Raw genomic sequence first — 20,396 nt, forward strand, 5'->3', positions numbered from 1 at the left:
AATATAAAACAGACACATTGTTGAGGTAGTAGCTGTATTCAAATAATTGAAAACATAACCAACACCCTCTCCCTAGTACAAATGTTTCAGCTACAGGAATGGCAATACTTCCCTCATGAAATGTCTTATTTTCCATACAACACTCAATCAAATCTTTAAAAGGACAATTTCAGTTGACTAATACTATCAAAATGCAGCATTGGTCTTATCTTTTTCATCCTACTCATTGTCATTCCAAAAAAGCTAGAGCTTAACATAGGCATTCATGTAAAATAGAAATTAAAGTTATTAATTGAAAAAGTTTTTTTAAAGAATTGTGTAGTCATACACGGCAATATTGATAGTGTTAGGGCATTTGTAAATGTCTAACTATTAGGGGAAAATGTAGTGTTTATTTTTCATTTGTATAACAAAATGTAAAAAAACAAAAAATACCTACAACAAAACATTACAATGAGCACCAAAGTAAATAAAAAAGAAAGTCAACCATTTCAAATATGAAATTTTAAATAAAGTTGTAACCATTAGTCTCCTTCATACACTGCATCAGACCACGGCCATCAAAAATGTTAACCAATAAAGCACCAAACATTAAGAAATATGTAAAACGTACTAATAACTAATGTTGAAAATACTATTCCAGCCATTTTCCATCTATTCAATCTGTTCCCGGCATTCCATTGTTTCACTAACAAAGTCATTTTATTTTCTCTTTCGGTCTTGAGAGCAGCGTGGACAGTACCTATGTGGAATAAAACAATAACTCTGTGTCAAACTGGTGTTCGTCTTGTTCATTTGGGAATCAATTACACTTTTAGTTAAAATATGAAACTGTTAAGTGAACAGCATCTCTTTCAGGTGAAGCCTTCTTACCATTTCCCACGTGGTTTGGTTGTCAGACCCACGCAAGCGAAATGGAACCACTCGATAGAACACTGGAATTATCAAGACAAATGTCAAGCAAAATAAAATCTGGGGTCATGGCTTTAATTTCATCAACTGGACTACCATTATTATAAATAGTTATTGAATGAGACGCTTAAATTAAGAAGTCTCGCAGTGAAATAAGAGGGGAAGAGGAAATTAAGGAGCAGGTAGGGTTAAGGACAGCAGGGAAACTGGTTTTGTTTTGTAGGTACGATTTAAGAGCTATTATCTGAATGTCATAAGAAATGGACCAGCCATCCTCAAATTAAATGTGCTCTCTAATCTTACCTACAACACCCTTAGAGCATGATCATGGGAAGATAGAGGCAGCAATTTAGCAAGCAAAAATTCAATGAAACAATGGGTGTACATGATTCTCATAGGGAAACGTTCACACTGTGGGCAGTAACAACAAAAGAAACAAAGGTGAGGGGGAGTGACCATTGTTGAGAGTTTAGGATTGGCCATCGCTTAAATCAGCCGTGACGGGAGAAACTAAATTAATTTGCAATGTTCAAGTCTATGGGTGAAGGGGACCTGTCTGCAAGGCAGTTAAAACAATCTGCACAACAAAGAAGTCAGTTGATTGGCATGGCCTAAGACCGATTTCGTGGCAATGAAAATGCAAAACTATGCTTTCAACCCCTTACACCTTTCAATAAGAGAGAGGAAGGGAGACATCTCTTGGTCCAAGAAGAATGTGTACAAATCCCTGTTCAATTGCCTAGTAATTATATAAAGAAGGTTTAAATAATTGTATACATACATATATTTACGATTACTATTTCCACGACGGGTGTCAAGCCAAGAATTGTGCATGAGACTTACGTCAGTGTTGTCACAGCCAATCATCTCCCCATAGGAGACCTGGTGGCACAGGCAGTAGGTGGGCTCGTTGGGGTCCACAGGCATGTCCAACACATCTGAAGGATGCACGTTGCCAAAGTTGGAAGCTGGAGCATTGAACTCTCCTCTGGTGAATAAAACAACCGTGGTGGATCATTGAGACTTGAATCTTATCTTGTGAGAATGCACAAATATCTTAAGTACTTGAATAACAGGACTACAATAATAACCATGATGAATGAAGACATTGGCTAGAGCAGTATGCGAAGAAGACTTATTCAAGATTATACGCACGGTTGGAGGAGTTTGACTTTCTTCTGTGCACTCTTGGGACTGCCATCCTCATCCGAGCTCTTCACTTTAGACCTAGTTTTAGCCATTTTCTTCTCCTTTTGCCTAGCGTCAGCTGAAAGTCCAAACAACAAGGCAGACGATCAGGTACCAAAACAGACCTTGGTTTTCAACATTGGCTTAATGAGAAACGATTTGCCATGATTGTTGATTTAATCTCCTCATACCATAGAAAGTTAGAAAGTATGGTTTGATAGTACTGTCTTACACATAAAGGAAGTGATTAGGTTGGGTTGGACCTCCGCCTCAAATATACATTACCAAACTAATGGGAGTGAGTTATCTAAGACTAATGTTTACATTTGTGGTCAGTTTTGAAGGGTTCTATCATGGAGAAACCCTTACTTTTCTTTCCCTTACTGGAAGTGGAGTCATAGTCAGTGCTCTCAATCTGTTTCTCCTTCAGGTCCGCTTCGAAACGGGCCAGGTCTGTATCCAGCCGTCGGATGTGCTTGTCAACCTTAATAAATCAATTGAAAAGAAAACTCAGTTTTTTGGTGGAACCTTATAGTATGTTGCCTGCAGTATGTCTGTATGTTATGGCACTAACTTGTACTCACCATCTCATATGTCTGCATTGCCAGCTGCACCTTATCATCACCAAACTCTTTGCATTTACTGTATGACTGCTGAATCTGTCTCAGAATGGAGAGCTTTTGCTCCGAAGAAAGAGTCCTGGCATTGGAAGTGTACTCCTTGGCCAGGGAGTCTATCTGTCCTTTAAGATCTGTGGAGCAAAGCAGAATGGCAAAGAGTGAAAGAGTACTTGGACTGAATTGTAATGCCATTCCATTTAAGACATACACACCGTTAACATAACATGTTCATGTAGTAAACGTCAAGGGTTATAAGCTGGATTATAATGCTACAAATCAACTTTTGTTTTCTTCAAACGAATGTTTCATTCTCGCAGTTGAGGTTAAATTGTATGAAGCACTACATAGTCGTGAATACGAAACCCACTCTAGTGTATTAGCTATGTATCAACCATACCTTCTGTCCGTTGGTCTAGGTCCCGCATCAAATTGAAGTTTCTCTGCAATTCGAATGGCAAATTCTCTATGCCTGGGGTTGTAAAAGAAGGGACAACATTAAGTTACAGGCCTTCTAATAAAGCTGAATCGGGCAATAGGCATTTATATAAATTACAATTGCAATCGTAAACCACCAAAGACGACGTCTGCCGCGGGATCAGATGGGGGAGTTGGAAGAATCAAATGTACAAACAATAAATCACAGCAAAAATAAGAACAAAGATCACCAGTTGAAACCAAGAAGGAGTTAAATAGCTAAAAGCTAGTTAATATGTTTACGTGGTGTTTCCTAAATGCATCCATAATTGGGAGAATAAAAATTCCAGTAAATAGACTGTGCCCAAAAGCCATAATCGCGATGGGTCGCCGGACACTACTGCGTTTGATTCAAGATTCAGGCATTGATGATCGGGCCTATTACATTCTCAACAACGAGACAGCGTTGAATTATGGGGTATGAAATCCCTTCCCATCCACAAATAACTATTTAATGCTTACTGTCTAAATAATGTTCCAGGTACATTCCCGCCGCCATCTTGGAAAATGTAAACAACACATTTTCCGGCAGCGGAGGAAAGGTTTTGATTGGCTGCCGCCATTCTCTGGTACGCTCCCTATATATGACGTGATGTTTTTTTTGTGTTTTTAAAGAAACTTACCAGTGTTCATTCTGTGAAAATGTAAATTGTAACCATGGGATCACATCGGCTCATTCCGCTCAACCGCTACACAAGATTGAAGACATTAAACATGAAATGAATCCTGTTTAATAATAATTATGCATCAAACTGTGCAAAACGACATAAGAAAAGAATGCACACATGAAAAAAATGCATTATTAAACAGGATGTGCAGCAATAAATTCAAATATTAACGTAGTTAATGCATTCATTCGAATACATTGCATTCTGCCATAGATGTCTGCATTTCTATGACCAGCCGTGTATATCCACATAGTTTTTATTCAAGTCATGTTATTATTGGCTACTCTGGCTGGCACCTTCACTGAAAGCTCTAGGTAGAAAATGTGGGACATCGGGCAACACAAGTTTAACTTTATAACTATTTTTAGTATTTCTCATCTTTTGTCGCTTGGTTTTATAACCTTGGGTTCCACTTTCCTTGGGAAACCCATCATCTGTAGCAGCCTATAGCCCGATACATTATTTAATTAAAAGTTTGCATTGTTGACACACAAATACTTTGAAGTGGTCCTCACGTATGTTAAATTAATTATAAACCCAACCCAATTGGACATTGGAAAACTTTTACTTTTCCTGGGATGAAAACATTCCCATGTCCATGTGGAAGTGGTAGCGACCGCGGAGCCACCGGAAAGGGAACGGTCAGGGGCGGGATCTCAGCGGAGAAGCTAAGGGTTTATGGACATCGACTCATATTAAGGGATGTACCTAACTTTTTCACCGTAACAAAACAAAGGACAAACCTATATTAGCCAGGTAATATTGTGTATCACTGAAAGTCACTGGTAACATTGAGGGGGATACAGAAGGTTGTGCATCAAGTTTGCTCGCTAGCTCCGCTGGTCTGTAACGCTAGCCAGACAAAACGTTTTGGTCACCTCACCACCATACACTTTGGTTTTCCCTCAATTTGACTGACCATTGTGCGGTAAATGCATGCACTCGTTTATTTTTCTAAAACCGTTTAAGTTGTTAAATGGCATTTGTAATGGATGCACACAGTGTTGTTTGGGATTACATACTCGCCAGTGTTGTTAGCCATAACCTGGTAGCCCCACACTTGTTTTTTCTGTCTTCCTGTTGCTCCTTCCCTCGCATTCATCTATCACGTTGACAGCCAGTCGGCCGCCTGCCGCTTCTACCACCATCTATTGGTTCTGCGATTCTTGTGTCAATCTGTAACGTGTACTGTTGCCAATCTCGTCGTGGGCTATTGACTAGTGTAGTTGTCTTACTCTCAACCATGGCAGACTTATTGGTGCATACTATACTATATAATTGTCTGCATCCAGGTATTCATTATCTAGTATATTGAGAAAACATTATTTAATACCATGTATTCTTTCCAGCATGGATGCAGGTGAGGATCAAAACACGAGTTCGACCAATGGAAACGCTCAGACAGGGGGAAACTCCCGCCCATCCCAGATAGCACACATGTCTCTGTATGAGAGACAGGCTGTACAGGTATGTCTTTGTTTGGGTACCTGCATTACATACAAATGCATACCTGTGCTTGTAAATATTGCAAGAATACGGATTGTTTTGCTTCAAAGTAAGATGAATGAAAAACCCATGTTGACCTGTCCATTATATGTGCAACTTGTTGACCAAGGCTCTCCAGGCACTTCAGAGGCAGCCAAATGCTGCTCAGTACTTCCAGCAGCTGATGCTTCAGCAGCAGCAAATCAACAGTGTCCAGCTCCATAACCTGGCTGCTGTGCAACAGGTAGCACCCTGTACACGCATGAGACATTAAACATAAAACCTTGGAATTTATTCATATGTGTGGTCACTTATCTTTCCCATTAGGCAACGCTTGCAGCGAGTCGGCAATCAAACTCTTCCAATAACAGTGTTGCCACCACCACTGTAAGTCTTATGGCACATATTTTCCTTTTGTTAAAGCGAGGGCACAACAGCTGTTTTGATTGTTGAATCTATGATTTTATGGTTCCTTATCAGGTCAACCTGAGCACCACTTCTGGAGGAGGGACTGTGACTAATCCCCGCCCCCTTGGTCCGGCCTCCTGTGCGACAACCACTGCTCTTAACCAATCGGTATTGTTGGGTGGGAACTCTGCCGGACAGGGACAGATGTATCTCAGAGTAAGTTAAAGTCAACATTGTTCTTTGACTATAGCGTATTAGTTTTAGCTTAATCTAACACACTCATTCAGTAGTTGATGTGTATAGCAATATCAGATGTTGCGTTTCTTTAAAAGGAATTTAACAAATTATACTTCTTCATTCAAAATTGTATTCAGAATTAATCCATTGCTTGCTTATTCTTACCACTAAATAAGCTATCAACTATATTGGGAATTCAAATGATTATTAAACGCAATTAATGTCACGATACCGTTCTCCACATCTTTGCTTATATGGTGGTCTTTGTGCCCAAACGATCCTTTTAATCATTGCTCAAAGCACATGAGATCATGCTCTGCCACTTCTGAATGTGACTAATATGTCATCATTGATTCCTTAGGTGAACCGCTCCCTGAGAGCCCCGCTTGCCTCCCAGCTGATATTCATGCCTGGTGGTACAGCCACAGCAGCTGTGGCCACAGTGACCCAGCAGCAGCCACAACATCAGCAGCAGCAGCAGCAGCAGCAGCAGCAGCAGCAGCAGCAGCAGGAAAACAAGTCTACCTTTCCTAGCACTCCTTCAGAACATGATCAGGTGAGAAGATTGTTAGAGAAATAATGTATTTTGATGAATTGGGATTTTAAAAGAACATTATCCAACTCAATATGTGGGTATGTAAGTAGTGATTTAAATGATATATTGATTTAACATTTTGAGTTGTGGTACGCTTCACTTAACCATTGATACTGTTGTTTATCGGTTATAGGGTGCAATAATCAGCCTGCATCTCATCAGGCTTCATTCTTCCAGTGTTTTTTTCTAAAAAACATTATGTAGGTCTGCGCTAAAAATAGTAGACCAAGACTTTGTTCTTCACCCATCCCCATGTCAGTTTAAATGACTGCAGTATCAATGACCTGATAGGACATGGATGCTTCCCGTTAATTCCTTCTGCTTCAGGTGAAACTAACTCAGTGCTCCGCCGCTTTATTGGAAGATGAGCGAGAGCGACTCTCAAACTCTCTAAACGGAGTAACCGAAGCTTTACGTGAAGCCAAACGATGCCAGCGACAGAACTTTAATGTCAACATTGTTCCTACAATGTGAAGCAAAGGGTTTCTTAAAACCGAGACCTTATACCAGCGCTGTCCGCAGTAGCTGGACCCCCGGTCTGAGCTCCTGAGTGAAGCCGTAGACGGCCCTCCTTTTATGAGCACAGACGTCACAAAGAGTCGGTGGGTTATGCAAATATAGTATGCGCTTCCTTGCACACTGGTTATTTATATTTAATATTTTAATTCTAGTTATGGCTCAATTTATTCGTCCAAATGATACAGTTCCAACTTGTCAATTTCTCCACTCTCTAATTAAATGCCATTAATTATGAACCATAGGCTATCGCCGACTTGTTTGACTACTTAAAATCATAATATACAAAACCTGCAGCCTGTAAACTGATCACAGGAAGCAAAAAATGTGCTACAAATACAAGCATCTCCCATACACGCGTATGTTGCCGTCTGTCATTATTTGTTATGCTAAGCTTAGTAGGATAAGGACAGCCGCCTCTTCACGGTAGCCCTCCTTTTTTCTTTCTATGAATATTAGTGTGCATAGTGTATCACAGGGGATACTGTAACATTGGATCTTATGTTTGATTAAAGGTCCCATGGCATGCTACTTTATGGATGCTTTAATATAGATATTAGTGGGCCCCAAACACAGTATTTGAAGACGTTCCCGAAATTCAGCCGTGGTGCAGAATTACAGCCACTACGAGCCAGTCGCACATTGAGCTTTCCCCAAACGCGCCGTTTCGGTGTCTGTAGGACGGTGGGGGTGTGGCCCTGAGCAGCTTGCGGCCACAGTACCATGCGCTCTGTTTACAGTGGATGTATCGCAATGGCGAGGCACACACAGCCTTTGGCCGTGTTCTGGAAATATTCTAGAACACTCCAGGTGCTCCGGCGGGAGTCCTGGAGCTCTATATCTAAATAATATCATATCATACATAGATATCTATATCATATAATATATATTATCACGGCCAAAAGCTGTGTGAGCCTCCAGACGATATAATGAATTTCAAACGACTGTTCTCCGACGTCTCTGATTCTTCCACGTCAACATCAATCCGAAGTAGACTGAACCACGACATGGAGGAGAAAGGGATTGTCTCCCGCCGGAGCCTCGCTGCCGGGAGCCACCGCCTCCTGCAGCGGGCAGCGCCGAGGGGGTGGTCCCTCGGCAGCGGGAAGCGGGGCTCAAGTGGGAGACATTCGCGGGCAACAATCCCTTTCTGCTCCATGTCCTGGTTCATGTACTTCAGGGAGTCAAAGCCAAAGTTCCTTTCCCCCAATTCCTTCTCAACCATGGCTGAGATAACCTCTACTACGAGTCTCGTTGTGGAAATACCAGAGACGAGTCTAACGCGTAATGCGCCATAACACCAACTGCAGAACGGTTATCCAAATAACAAAGACTTAACACTTGCATTACAGTGTGTAATCACACACGCACACGCGGCGCTCGCACAGTCGTATCTCATTGGTGGGCTGGCAAGGCAGAGAAAGGGGAGGTGGCATCTCCCCTTATGATGACATTCAGGGAAAATTCCAAAACGGCGCCTTGTTTTTTCAAAGGCGGAGCAGTGTGACTAGTGACCTAGTGCTCGCTTTACGCCCAACAAAAATTCTAGATACTGGGGGAGTATAGGTAGGCTAGGGGAACTCAGCCTTTTAAACGATTTATGATGACTATATGCTCTGTAAGGTGACCTTGGGTGTCTTGAAAGGCGCCTCTAAATTAAATGTATTATTATTATTATTATTATATTTATGATAGAAATTTTGATGCCATGGGATCTTTATATCTTTGCTGGGTGTATATTATCCATATAGTCTATGACTAATGATTTTCATAAGGAAAATCCTATTTATATATATTTCATTTTGTGATCTGTATCTGATCCTGTGACTACACATTGAAAAGATCTGGGGACGCCCTGAATTCCTAGTTTTAATTAGGAAATTGTTTAGGGCAGGGCAGTGTACTTTGTAATTGGCTGATTGTCGAGAAATATTGATCAAACAATGGCTCTTTAGAGAGTAGTTCTGCTGCCCGACGCTTCTGCCTGGAAGCCCTGTGTCCCTGGCAGTTCAGTTTACATTTCTAGACTTAAGTTCACTGTGTCACATCCCTTATCCAGAGCGTGAATAGCTATCCTATAGATTGTACAGTCAGATTGATGCCATGATTTTCCTGGCGGGCGGTCATTATTATAAAACTGGTTGAACGCGTAGGGAACTCCGCCTACCTGGGCCAGATACTTTTTATGATTTGCATGGTTGGTTGAACCCTCATTTTTAGAACCATCATCAGTTAGCAATCCTGTTCCTCCAGGTGCAGAACCTGGCGCTCCACTGTGCCTCAGCCCCCAGAGGGATGGCAGTCAAGTCTGAGTTTCCAGACAGGAAGGATGCTGCTAACTTCTCATTTGGCCAACAACAGCAACAGCAGCCTTTCCCACAGACAGCCCAGCAGCAGCAAGTACAGCCACAGCCGCAGCAACTGACCAAGCAGATATCCACCTATCCCCAGCAGGCTACCGCCACTTGTGCGGGGACAAAGCCCGATGGCCAGGCCAACATTAACCCTGCTGTATCTGTTGCTCCTTCCTCGACATCCTCCGCTGCCTTACCCTTGTCCCAGCTCCTCCTCTCCCCCTCTGCTCTTTGCCAGGCAAGAGCAGTAACCACGGTTACCCCCTCTGCCACGGTGACGCACATCTTGGTCCCCACCTCGAGTGTTTCTACCTCCACACAGGGCTATTCGCTTGGCTCTGTCACCACTAAGGCCAGCATCAACGCCCAGACACTGGTAGTGCAGCCGTTGCAGCAGACTAACGTCCCAGTGGACAAAGGCCCCGTACCCATCCAGCCCAAAACCACTCAGGGACACCGTCTACCAGTCCAAATGCCCCCTCGACACCCGACGGCCATTCTCCCTGCCCTTCCCACCCACAGCCAGGCCACCCCCGTGGGACACCACCCTCCCCATATTCCAGTCCAGCTGGTGGGAGCCCGACCCGGCTCTGCGGGGAACACGCAGGCCCTGGCCGTGGCCCAGAACCGAGGGAACACGGCTCCGGAGAACACGACCGGCGGGACTACCCACAGCGGGGCCGTGGCCATGGTAACGTTCTTCACCTTTGTTTATCCTTTAGGTGCTCTGGTGAAGGGGAGAACCGCCTTGAGGGGAACAAGGAGCTATAATGTGTATTGTCTCCTGCTGTTAGACAAAGCCTGCCGTCGGCTCCTTGAAAAGGAAGTCTGACTCAGATGCCACAGAGCTGTCCGACTGCGCCTCGATGAGAGAGGGGGCTCCTCCGCTGTCCCCGGCCCCTGCTAAGGACACTGGTACTACAGCTGCCCTCTCCACAACGCACACACAACATACACTTAATCATTTTTAGCTTGATATGGCAAATACAATTAGTGAAATGTGAATGTTCCTTGTTCTTGTTTTTGACCAGCTCCGTCTGCCATCCCAGCCTTCTCGTCTCCCCCTCTGCTGTCCCTACTGCTGCCCTTATCGAGGGCAGGGCTCGGGGACAAGGACAGAGCTCCTCTGCCCCAGGCCGTGGTCAAACCCCAAGTTCTCACTCACCTCATAGAGGGCTTTGTAATCCAGGAGGGTGCTGAACCCTTCCCCGTAAGTACCGCCATGTTATCATAACAAGCCAATGACATTGTCATGTATCCATCTCCATTAATGACCTCGTCTAGGATGGCTATTTGATGTTGTTATTTTGTTCGGTAGGTGGCAGGGCTCATGAAGGACAGAGAGTTTGCCTTGGTTGGGCGCTCAGAGAATGGATCTGCAAGTAAAGGTTGTTATTTCAGTTTGAAATCGTTCAGCCGTTCAACACAGTCTGTTAACTTAATATGATGTAATAATACTGTAACACTGTTCTGTCGGGTTCTCCCTAGTGTTGAAGTGTGAGTACTGCCAGAGCCTTGCTCCAGCCGGTCAGTTCAGAGGATCCAAGAGATTCTGTTCAAAGACCTGTGCAAAGAGGTATGGTTCATCCCAACCATACGCTATATTTTAAACACGTATATTGGTACATCATGTGGTTGTTCCAAACGTATGTACATATGCACACTATAATCGAGCTTGTTTAGAAAGCAGACGTAGCCCTTACAGTCACATAATCACATACTCTGTGACAATCACGACGTTTGGTACAGTGTTCAATGCATACCATTGTGGTATGGCCTAAAGACTCTGGTGTGTGACCCCCTCCAGGTACAACGTCAGCTGCAGCCAGCACTTCCGCATCAGCAGGGGGCGCTCTGGTCCAGGGGCCAGCCCCCTGCAGCCGCCGCCTCCTCCTCACCTGGAGACCTCCGCCCGACGGAGGGGCCCTCCCCGGAGGAGCAGCTCAGAGATCGCCTCTGCAAAGATATCAGGCAAACATTTACCTGTTAAGGTGGGTCCTGTTTATAGACTCCTATAGAGGTCGCGCTAAGAAACAGACTTTGTCCGTGTTGTGTGACCAAACATCAGGCTAATCAATCAATCCATGGTGACGTCTGCAAACCGCAGGTACCAGGACACCTTGAGGGATTTAGTCAAGAAGCTCCGCAAAGCAACTCTTACTTATGAAAACTAGTGGTCAGCATGAAACTGAAAGAGTGGGATGTCGCGATTCACCTGTGTGCAGTGATCTCAGATCTGAATGTAAATTATGCAAGTCGCAGCCGATGCTTATGTAAAAGATATTGTCAGAAAATGGATTCAAACATTATGCCGATTGCAGAATCCCTAAATTGTTTTGTTATTAATAGTTTCTGTCTTCCAAAATGGCTCTCATGTACCCTATAAAAAGCCTCATTACCGCTGGTCCAGGGTGCCCCAGCAACTGATCTACCAATCATCTGCGCTTCCAAGCACAGAGCCAGAACTTCTTCACTGTTAGAGAATTAAAGACATTTATGGAAACGTTAAATGGTCAAATAGGTGTCCCGAAACATAACGTTGCATTTAACAACATATCGTGCAGTCGACCTGGTTAGGCCTCTTTCACCGCTTGACATGTCCTTTTACGTACTGAAACAGTACCTAATTTCTCAAGTAACCGTGGTGATGTGTCTGGACAGCTGAAGGTGTTGTGTTTCGGTTGTGTGCGGATGGTGTCGCAGTCAGGTTCAACAACGCCAGCATACTCACCCGTGTTTCACGGGGTGGTTGTTTTCTTCTGACTATTATTATACTGTGCCATTACTGTTGCACTGATGTTTTACCATGCAAGGACTGGTGCTTTTCTTTATGTTTAATTTTCAGTCATCATGTTGTACACATAACTACACATAGTAAATACTGATTAATTTATATTTATTTGTTTTTCCTTGTTGGTTTCATTAAAACTGGTGATTCCTTTCCATCCAAGTGAAGGCTAGCGCTTCCATTGTGCATTTTAAGGAGTGTTCCCGGGTGAAATATGCAGAACTATCACTATTGTGATAAGAGTACTTTTATAAGTAAAGTGTATTGGCAAGTACCATCGTGCGAGTGCTTTGATTTTGGTACTTGCAGATGCACATCCTGATGAAATAGGATTTGTGGGCTTATTTTCTCTAACACGCATTCCTTCGTAGAATAATACGTACAGTATAACATGGTTATAGTGTGCTCCGTTCTCTGAATAAAGCTAATAAAATCTCATTCCTACTACTTACTTGCACGTTATATTACGGAGGCAGGTTTGCAGAGGATTAATAATCAGCCCAGTTAGTAGGACTTTGACTGATGTGATTTCAGTAACTGGAGGCACACTATGAGAGATCCAGAGCAATATGGCTGGGTTTTGCCTATTTCAAATTTATTCAAGACTCATGAATTAATCTTTTTCCCATAAATAGTCCCAAAAAGTAATTCCACCCTCTATTTGCAAGGGTTCTTCCAAATAGCCTTGCTCTCTTTGAATCCGGCCTTCACAGCCAAAGTTTGAATGATAAGTAAGTGATGTTATTCATATGACACTACCAGGTTGAACCAGTTAAACCACAGTAGGCTTTGCCTCACCAGACCCAATGTTGTATGTTTAGTTACTATTTACAATTCTCCTTCCGTCACAGTGTCAGTCAGAGTCCAGTCACTCGGAAGAGCAGTCCAGCGACGGAGAAGATGAGGAGGATGAAGAGTTTTCTCCCTCGCTTTCCCCAAGCTCCTCCCTGTCCTGTCCAAGGCCCGCCCACAGCGTCCCGCAGTCGGACAGCTTGGCCCCGAGCACCCACGCGATGGATGCCTCAAACGCCTCCCCCGGGAGCCCCGCCAACTGGGGCGTGGCAGAAGTCTGCAGGTTTATCTCGTCACTGCAAGGTCCGTAGCCTCCCTAAAGAATGTGGTGTTGCCTGTTTGTGCAGTGGTTGGTTTGCTCATTGATCTGGTGTATTTACCGTGTGTCCCACCTTCTCTCTAAACAAAGGCTGTGAGGAGCTGGCCAGCCAGTTTCTCTCCCAGGAGATAGACGGCCAGGCCCTGATGCTGCTCAGAGAAGATCATCTGATATCCACCATGAACATCAAGCTGGGCCCCGCCCTCAAGATCTGCGCCTCGATCAACAGCCTACGAGACTGAGGTCTGTGCTGCTCAGACGCTATCAGCATGACTGGAGCAGACCGGAGGGGGTCTGGGGTTGACATGGAATCACATAACTGGGGTCTGAACCAGGGCTTCAGACTGCAGTGAGTGGTTGCGGGATGATGATCAAATCATAACAGTGGACCATGATTAACACAAAAGACATACACTGATGGTTCTGCTCTTTGGCTTTCATTGTGGGGCGTGTGGAAGGAGAAGGTTTAGGAATAAGTGCCCTGGCTTTGTCTTGGTAGAAAATTGAATGTGAAACATATTATGTGTTAACCGCGCTGGCCCTATAGGCTTAAGTTACGTTATGTCCGTTAGAGAGAAACAGTGAGTGGGATGTCTCCGTCAATGTATGTAGCAACTGTAGCAAGAGTATAATCTCTGTGTGACTGACTGCATTCAGAGCTAATTGTGCTAGCAAATTAGTTCTGCTTGCTAGGTTGAGTAAGTCTGTTGCATTATAAGAAACAGGACTGTTGCCTTTTAAACTCTTAAGTGAGGGTGCTTTAACTGGAGTGGTGAGCTGGAGGGTCAAACTCCATATTCATTCATTCCATTTCTTTGACAATGTTCCTTTTTTTTTTTAAGCAAAAGAGTATATCTTTAAAACATGAAACCGGGCTCCGTACATACAGTGAAACACATTTTGAGTCTGTTCTTTTAGTTGTTGTTTTTTATTGTACCGTTATAAAACACTTTTATACCTTGTCTGTTTATTATTGTTCATTTTGTACTATGATCAAAGTTCTATTTTTCCAAGGCAGTTTTACATGGATGTTTTATGTAGTGAGTTTTAGCAGCTTTAACTGACCTAACTACCTGAATAGAGGTGTGGTGGTCTCCTCTGTGGAGGACGGACCCCAAGCGCCCTGTCGACCTGTATGCAGTAATAAACCAATAAACAATGCCTGTTCAACCTAATGCTGAAATGTCTTCAGTTATTCACTGCAGGTGAGCGCTATTAGACTCATGGCTAACCCTAACACGATAACATCAGACATTGTGCAAAACTCCTGCGTACAATATCCTCACCTGGGATCCCCGTATGGAGCTTAAATAATCACAGTAATACGTGGGTGTAACAAAAAGTTCGGCCTATTCAACATTGCACATTCTTTTAATTTCTTCCTGTCCCTACTTCAACGAAATACGGACGTGTTAAAATTAATTTTACCTACCGGTATATATTAATTTATTTGCTATACATTGCATCCGTTTTTGCAAACAAATCAGAAATATACAATGATTTGACCTTAAAGATTCAATGCTAGATAAGATTTGGTCAAGTTTGCCTGTGACTGAAGCCATTTTAAACACATTTTAAGATAGTAATAACAGTGATATACAATGAAGCTGGACATAGCTTATGCCATAAATGACACTTCCAACACCATTAGGCAAAAGAGCTGCAGAACAGGTGCTCTTATGTCCCATAAGACCTCACGTGCACTCTGGGATCCATGCTCTCCAAAGTAGGCTCATTGGCCATCTCCCTCAGCAAAGTGCATTGTTCATGTGTTTTTGGCACACATACAATTCTAACACGTGTGTTAGAATACAGTGTAGCTGTTGGCTTCCCCGTAGCCGGCTTCTTGCAGGTACCGCTCAATGTTCACTGGCTCTGGCCCCCGGAGGACCTTGTCACTGGCGTTCTTCTCTGATGATTGGAGCTTACGACTTAATTCAGCCAATGATGTTCTCTCCTGTTCCTTCCATTGGCAACAGCTCTTAATCATCGAATACCTGAGCGATGGTGAGAGAATATGGCATAGTGAGAACATGATAGTTAATATTCAAAAGCAATCAGCAGCTGATCTGGCACCAGGTGTGTGTGAGGTGTTAGCATTATATTTGGAAGGTTAATGGGAACCCACAGTGTGTTAGAGCAGTTGGAAGGTTTCCTCAAGGTTTTTCCTCTTTGGTGGAACTGCAGGAGCTCCTTTACTGGGATTTCAGCAAACGGGGCTTCACCTGTGGAGAAACAAATGTAAGAAGACAGTGTTATAGCTCATGTCTACGTTTTTGTATAGATTCAGAATGTATGGTAGCCATTTCAAATCTATCCTCTAGAGCAAGATCGATTTTTTACAACTTAAAATGAATTCAACTTACCAAGCGTTGCCATTTCATACAAGAGGAGGCCAAATGACCACCTTTAGTGCGAGAAGGAGAGAGGGAGAGAGAGAGAGAGGAGGGAGAGCGTCAGAGCGGTATCAATTCGTATTTGATAGTGGATGAGAATGACAAAAACTTGACCTGCATCCCTGCATACAATTTTCCTTAGCATTATTCCTTAGTATGTATTTGGTGAGAACTCACACATCACTGCTTTCACTGGCGGGTTTCTTGGTCAATAGCTCGGGGGCCTGCCACTTCTTTATCCCAGGGTCTTCCTTATGATTGTCCTCTTGGTTCTTCCTGGTGTGTACTCCCTGCAGGCCCCAGAGCTTGGCCGTGTGCTCCCGGCTCACCAACACACTGCGAGCCCGGATATTGCCATGGAGAAGATCTTTGCCATGAAGGAACTCCTAGTGAAGGCAACAATACACACATTGAAGAGGTCATTCATGGTTATGAAATTCAGATGTTTGCAAATGCAAAACACTGGGTTAACTTTGCTTTGCCTCGTTTCTTTGGGAACCTCACAATAGTATAAATATTAAGGGGAGGAGGAAGGGGAGGAACTTGTATTTCACAGAGTGGGTTGAGAACAGGTGGGGTTCTATGCTGGATTGAACTTTGACCTTTGTCGCCTTGCATGACATAGATTTGAAATGCAAATATGTGGTGTAAGCTTGGGTGCGAACCAAACAAATTTGCAAGGTAATGATTTATTTCATATGCGTCTGGCCTCGCTCCCGTTTACACAGACTTCCAGCAGACCTGGCCTGGGTCTGGCCACTCACAACACTTTAAAGTAGCCTGGCAAAGTCCAGCTAGTGTCAACCAGTAAGAAGATGCTGTATCGTAGAGGCTTACATACCAGCGCTGAAGCCACCTGTTTGCCCATGGTAAGGATTCGTCTCTCGGTCATCTCACATGGAGGGTCTGCATTTTCCTAAGAAACACACCCAAGAGAAATAGATCTTTACCCCTCATACTTCCCTCTGACAATTTTTCCAGAACAAGATGGTTAACATTTAAACACGCAGCTCTATTTTTATTTCTCTACATTGAGAACATGACAATAAACACCTACAAAAATGGGAATGAGCCAGTGTAGTACCCCTCCCCAGTGTAGTACCCCTCCCCAGTGAAGTACCCCTCCCCAGTGTAGTACCCCTCCCCAGTGAAGTACCCCTCCCCAGTGAAGTACCCCTCCCCAGTGTAGTACCCCTCCCCAGTGTAGTACCCCTCCCCAGTGAAGTACCCCTCCCCAGTGAAGTACCCCTCCCCAGTGTAGTACCCCTCCCCAGTGAAGTACCCCTCCCCAGTGAAGTACCCCTCCCCAGTGTAGTACCCCTCCCCAGTGTAGTACCCCTCCCCAGTGTAGTACCCCTCCCCAGTGTAGTACCCCTCCCCAGTGAAGTACCCCTCCCCAGGCCCCTGCTCACTGTCTGCCTGCATCTCCAGAGGAACCCGAGCAGGTCTCGGTTCTCCAACTCTTCCACCACGGTGACCAGTGGCGCCCGCAGAGACACCACACCCAGCAGCTCTGGGAGGAAGGGGTGAGGACCCAGCTGGGACAGGAAGGAGGCGAAGCCCAGGAAGGCATGTCTTTCAGTGGCGTCCGCAGTGTCTAGCCGGACAGAAAACATGGGACAAATCAGTATTGAGGAGTAGTAGACATCGCACAATAACTCAAAAGAAAATCCTTCCTCTAGAACTGCCAGTGGTTTCAATGAATGGGAGCTCTGTGTGCAGGCAACAAGTATCAGAGTAAACTTCACAACAACTACTGTAAAACGGTCCCTTGTGTAGAATCTTTTGCCAAGAACTTGAACCAAAATACTGGTCAGGCCTGAGAGGAACTGGAGGAGTTTCTGTTTCAAATACCTGATGAAATCCATTCTCTCTCTCTCTCTCTCTCTCTCTCTCTCTCTCTCTCTCTCTCTCTCTCTCTCTCTCTCTCTCTCTCTCTCTCTCTCTCTCTCTCTCTCTCTCTCTCTCTCTCTCTCTCTCTCTCTCTCTCTCTCTCTCTCTCTCTCTCTCTCTCCCTCTCTCCCTCTCTCTCTCTCCCTCTCTCTCTCACCTTTGAGCACGCGCAGCACCACGTTGCGGTTCTCCATGCGGGCGCGGTAGAGGGACACGGCGGTGTCCGAGCGCAGGGAGAAGGTGGTGGGCAGGGCCGTCACCAGGTTGAAGGTCTCAGGCAGCCTCTGGCGCGGCAGCTCCCTGGGCTGCACCGTGGGGATGTAGCTGGGCCGGTACTGGTGCGTCTGCGGGGGAATGCCCACTTTCAGAGCCGGGGTGTCCACCGTGTGCAGGAGGTTCCTGCCGGTGTAGGTGTTGGGTGGGCTGAAGGTTGAGTAGGAGCTGGCTACATCCAGCGCTATGCTCTCGTTCTCCAGTACGTTGATACCTGGAGGAGCTGCGGACAGAGAGAGGGAGTGACGGGCGATAGAGGAGGTGTGAGGAGAGGCCATTTGGTTGGTTTGTTGCCCTTGTACTGAAATTAGCATGACAGTACAGCTACAAAAACTGAGATGGTGCGACACCACCCGTTGCACAAACATATAACTGCCTACAGTATTTGCAACACAGCAAAAGGGCTGGGCATTATTGAATTGTATAATGTAAGAACATTTAATCATATAAATTCTTAATGTATAGTGTATACATTTTTTTTATTGATTTACATTTAGGGTACTTACAATAAGTATACATTATATATATACAATATGTGTACAATATATATAGAGAGAGATGTATCATAGATTTCTGTGCGACAATAACACATTCGTCCTCCATCTATTCAGCCCACTCACCATCAATGCCTTGCAGCGTGCGCCTGGCCCGCTGTCTGTAGGCCGACTGCTTGGCCTTGGGCTTGATGCGCTCTACCTTCTCCGGGCAGAAACGCAGCAGCAGGATAAAGACCAGCGTGACCAGGAAGCTGGCCAGCAGCAGTATGGGCACCACGATGACCTCCTGCTCATACACACGGATCTCTGTAGCGGGAAGCGGGAAACACGAACCACGCTTGAGTTGAGTCCGTGGTGTTGGCCAACGCTATTGCAATGAGCTCCTCTGCATCGGGTTGCATTTGATTAAGAGTATTATACGGGGCCTACGGCATGCAGTGGAAGACTAGGAACTAGTGTGTATGATTTTAAATTACCAAATACAATGGGAATCAAGAAAAAATGAAGTGGGAATGCACCCATCCGTACCACAAATGGTATCCCCTGGACCACATTGGGAGTCAGCGTCAGACAAGGAAGACATCCTCTTCAATTGAAACATTGTAAATTAGATTAGATGAAAAAAAACCAAACATATTTGCATATCACCATTCAACATAAGTGAATATTGACCATTTATTCAAATCATATAATCTATGTAGGTGTATGCTGATGGTATCTGTAAAAATACAGAAAATGCTGTCTCCGTCTCTTGTTATGTTATAAGTCTTGGAGGAAGAGTTTGTGAAAGCGTACTAGCCTACCTATTTTTATTTTCCTAGGAAATCACAATATGCCATTAAACAATATTGTAATGCGGCTTTTAGGTGTTGACTCTTATTGCTTTTAAGGGAAGCTTTGTGTTAAATCTAAAATACAGCAGCAATCACTTCCCGTCACTGTTGTCAGCTAATTATGCTTTGCGTCATACCTGGAATCCTTCCTAACCTGTCTGCTCTGCAAGTTAGAAGCGGGAGGGAAAGCACGCACACTGTCAACGTGTCACATCCATAGCGCTAACATTAATGAACATACAGTAAAACACACATATGGACATAGGCTATTCACAATTCATAAGCCCATACGCTAATATGTATTACGGGTAACTGAGCCAAGAAGGCAAAAAGCACACAGACAAGATACATGTCCCTATCTATAAACACCTTTCTGATAATATACTACGATAATACACAGGAATGATCAACAGCGTAACTGTGTGGAAAAAAAAAATACAAATAGATACATACCTTATTCCTTACGTTTTCTGATAGTGTAATTTTCAATATATCCGGAGAGCAGTTTAATTCAGACTAGTTCTGGACTAGACTAACACCTGCCAGTGCTGGTTGTTAGTGGGTCTCTCATGCAGGCTACTCAGCACTAGTTTACACATTTCCCCGTCTGAGCGCCTAGATGGAGAGTCTGCCGCGCCGGGTTAGCTCTGCATTGTCTTGTTCCTCTGGTGACCGGAGAGGACTCACGGGATCCTGGCTGTTTGTTCAGGTTACACCTTCTGTTTTTATAGTAACCCCACCCTCTTCCCCTCTCCCGCTTTTATTTCCTTCTTCTTGGCCTCAATCAACTCGTCAAGAGTGGAGCCATAAAGAGATTAATCACGGTTTCGGGATCTGAATAGAACATTCCCAGCTCTGGTTGTATGTTTACCATAAGGGTCTCCCCTGGCACTGTTTTTCACTGTGAGGTTGTATCAACTCTAGCCACTGTGCGTTAGCAAATCTACTTGTCTTTGTTAAGAAAACCGGTCCTGCCACTTTTTTCTCCCGTGTTTTTGGTTCTGCTTTTTATTCTATTGTTTCCACATATCTGGCATTTTTCTCACTCCTACATCAGATTTCTAAAAAACTAACCTGTGTGGCAGCTTTTCTCACCTTTGTGACAAGAGGCAGGTGCAAAAATAGCTTGATCATTAAAAAAATAATAT

The 20,396-nt window shown here is 44.2% G+C and overlaps 3 protein-coding genes across 5 annotated transcripts; 1 reads left to right on the top strand and 2 right to left on the bottom strand.

The window, feature by feature from the left end:
* Positions 1-15: 15 nt before the first annotated feature.
* ing4 (inhibitor of growth family, member 4) lies at positions 16-3,767 on the bottom strand. 2 transcript variants are annotated; one of them, XM_030371166.1, is made up of 8 exons: positions 3,657-3,767; positions 3,118-3,189; positions 2,685-2,851; positions 2,485-2,584; positions 2,068-2,179; positions 1,756-1,900; positions 874-935; positions 16-742 (listed from the first exon to the last, which is right to left on the bottom strand). In XM_030371166.1, the coding sequence occupies exons 1-8, from the start codon at positions 3,691-3,693 to the stop codon at positions 703-705; spliced, it is 735 nt and encodes a 244-aa protein (XP_030227026.1). In that variant the 5' UTR covers positions 3,694-3,767; the 3' UTR covers positions 16-702. The 2 variants fall into 2 exon arrangements, with proteins under 2 accessions (XP_030227026.1, XP_030227025.1); XM_030371165.1 differs by having other exon boundaries at positions 2,470-2,584.
* A 704-nt stretch (positions 3,768-4,471) lies between these two features.
* phc1 (polyhomeotic homolog 1) lies at positions 4,472-14,531 on the top strand. Of its 2 annotated transcripts, none has more exons than XM_030371154.1 (14): positions 4,472-4,618; positions 5,212-5,329; positions 5,478-5,591; positions 5,675-5,734; positions 5,828-5,971; positions 6,354-6,548; positions 9,357-10,148; positions 10,252-10,372; positions 10,489-10,667; positions 10,776-10,845; positions 10,946-11,033; positions 11,265-11,448; positions 13,097-13,340; positions 13,447-14,531. In XM_030371154.1, the coding sequence occupies exons 2-14, from the start codon at positions 5,213-5,215 to the stop codon at positions 13,596-13,598; spliced, it is 2,460 nt and encodes an 819-aa protein (XP_030227014.1). In that variant the 5' UTR covers positions 4,472-4,618; position 5,212; the 3' UTR covers positions 13,599-14,531. The 2 variants fall into 2 exon arrangements, with proteins under 2 accessions (XP_030227014.1, XP_030227015.1); XM_030371155.1 differs by lacking the exon at positions 4,472-4,618 and adding an exon at positions 4,665-4,790.
* On the bottom strand, positions 14,171-20,289 carry styk1b (serine/threonine/tyrosine kinase 1b). Its single transcript, XM_030371164.1, has 10 exons — positions 19,702-20,289; positions 18,944-19,001; positions 18,539-18,721; positions 17,803-18,141; positions 17,165-17,349; positions 16,594-16,668; positions 15,930-16,138; positions 15,723-15,763; positions 15,485-15,581; positions 14,171-15,353 (listed from the first exon to the last, which is right to left on the bottom strand). Exons 2-10 carry the CDS (start codon positions 18,996-18,998, stop codon positions 15,161-15,163), a joined length of 1,377 nt encoding a protein of 458 aa, XP_030227024.1. The 5' UTR covers positions 18,999-19,001; positions 19,702-20,289; the 3' UTR covers positions 14,171-15,160.
* Positions 20,290-20,396: the final 107 nt, after the last annotated feature.

Source organism: Gadus morhua, chromosome 11 (genome assembly GCF_902167405.1).
Source record: "Gadus morhua chromosome 11, gadMor3.0, whole genome shotgun sequence".
Classification (NCBI taxonomy): domain Eukaryota; kingdom Metazoa; phylum Chordata; class Actinopteri; order Gadiformes; family Gadidae; genus Gadus; species Gadus morhua.

Bases quoted from the DNA above. Each gene is read 5' to 3' on its own strand.
- styk1b (XM_030371164.1), bottom strand. From the start codon at position 18,998: ATGTCTTCCTTGTCTGACGCTGACTCCCAATGTGGTCCAGGGGATACC. The intron at 17,350-17,802 runs GTGAGAGAGAGA...CTGTCCGGCTAG, and splicing joins GGTGCTGCGCGTGCTCAAAG to ACACTGCGGACGCCACTGAA. The intron at 16,669-17,164 runs GTGAGCAGGGGC...TGTGTTTCTTAG, and splicing joins TCTGGAGATGCAGGCAGACA to GAAAATGCAGACCCTCCATG.
- phc1 (XM_030371154.1), top strand. From the start codon at position 5,213: ATGGATGCAGGTGAGGATCAAAACACGAGTTCGACCAATGGAAACGCT. The intron at 10,668-10,775 runs GTAAGTACCGCC...TTTGTTCGGTAG, and splicing joins AGGGTGCTGAACCCTTCCCC to GTGGCAGGGCTCATGAAGGA. The intron at 10,846-10,945 runs GTTGTTATTTCA...GGTTCTCCCTAG, and splicing joins GAATGGATCTGCAAGTAAAG to TGTTGAAGTGTGAGTACTGC.
- ing4 (XM_030371165.1), bottom strand. From the start codon at position 3,693: ATGGCGGCGGGAATGTACCTGGAACATTATTTAGACA. The intron at 2,180-2,469 runs GTAAGGGTTTCT...TTGGACTTTCAG, and splicing joins TTCCAGTAAGGGAAAGAAAA to CTGACGCTAGGCAAAAGGAG. The intron at 936-1,755 runs GTAAGTCTCATG...TGATAATTCCAG, and splicing joins TTGGCTGTGACAACACTGAC to TGTTCTATCGAGTGGTTCCA.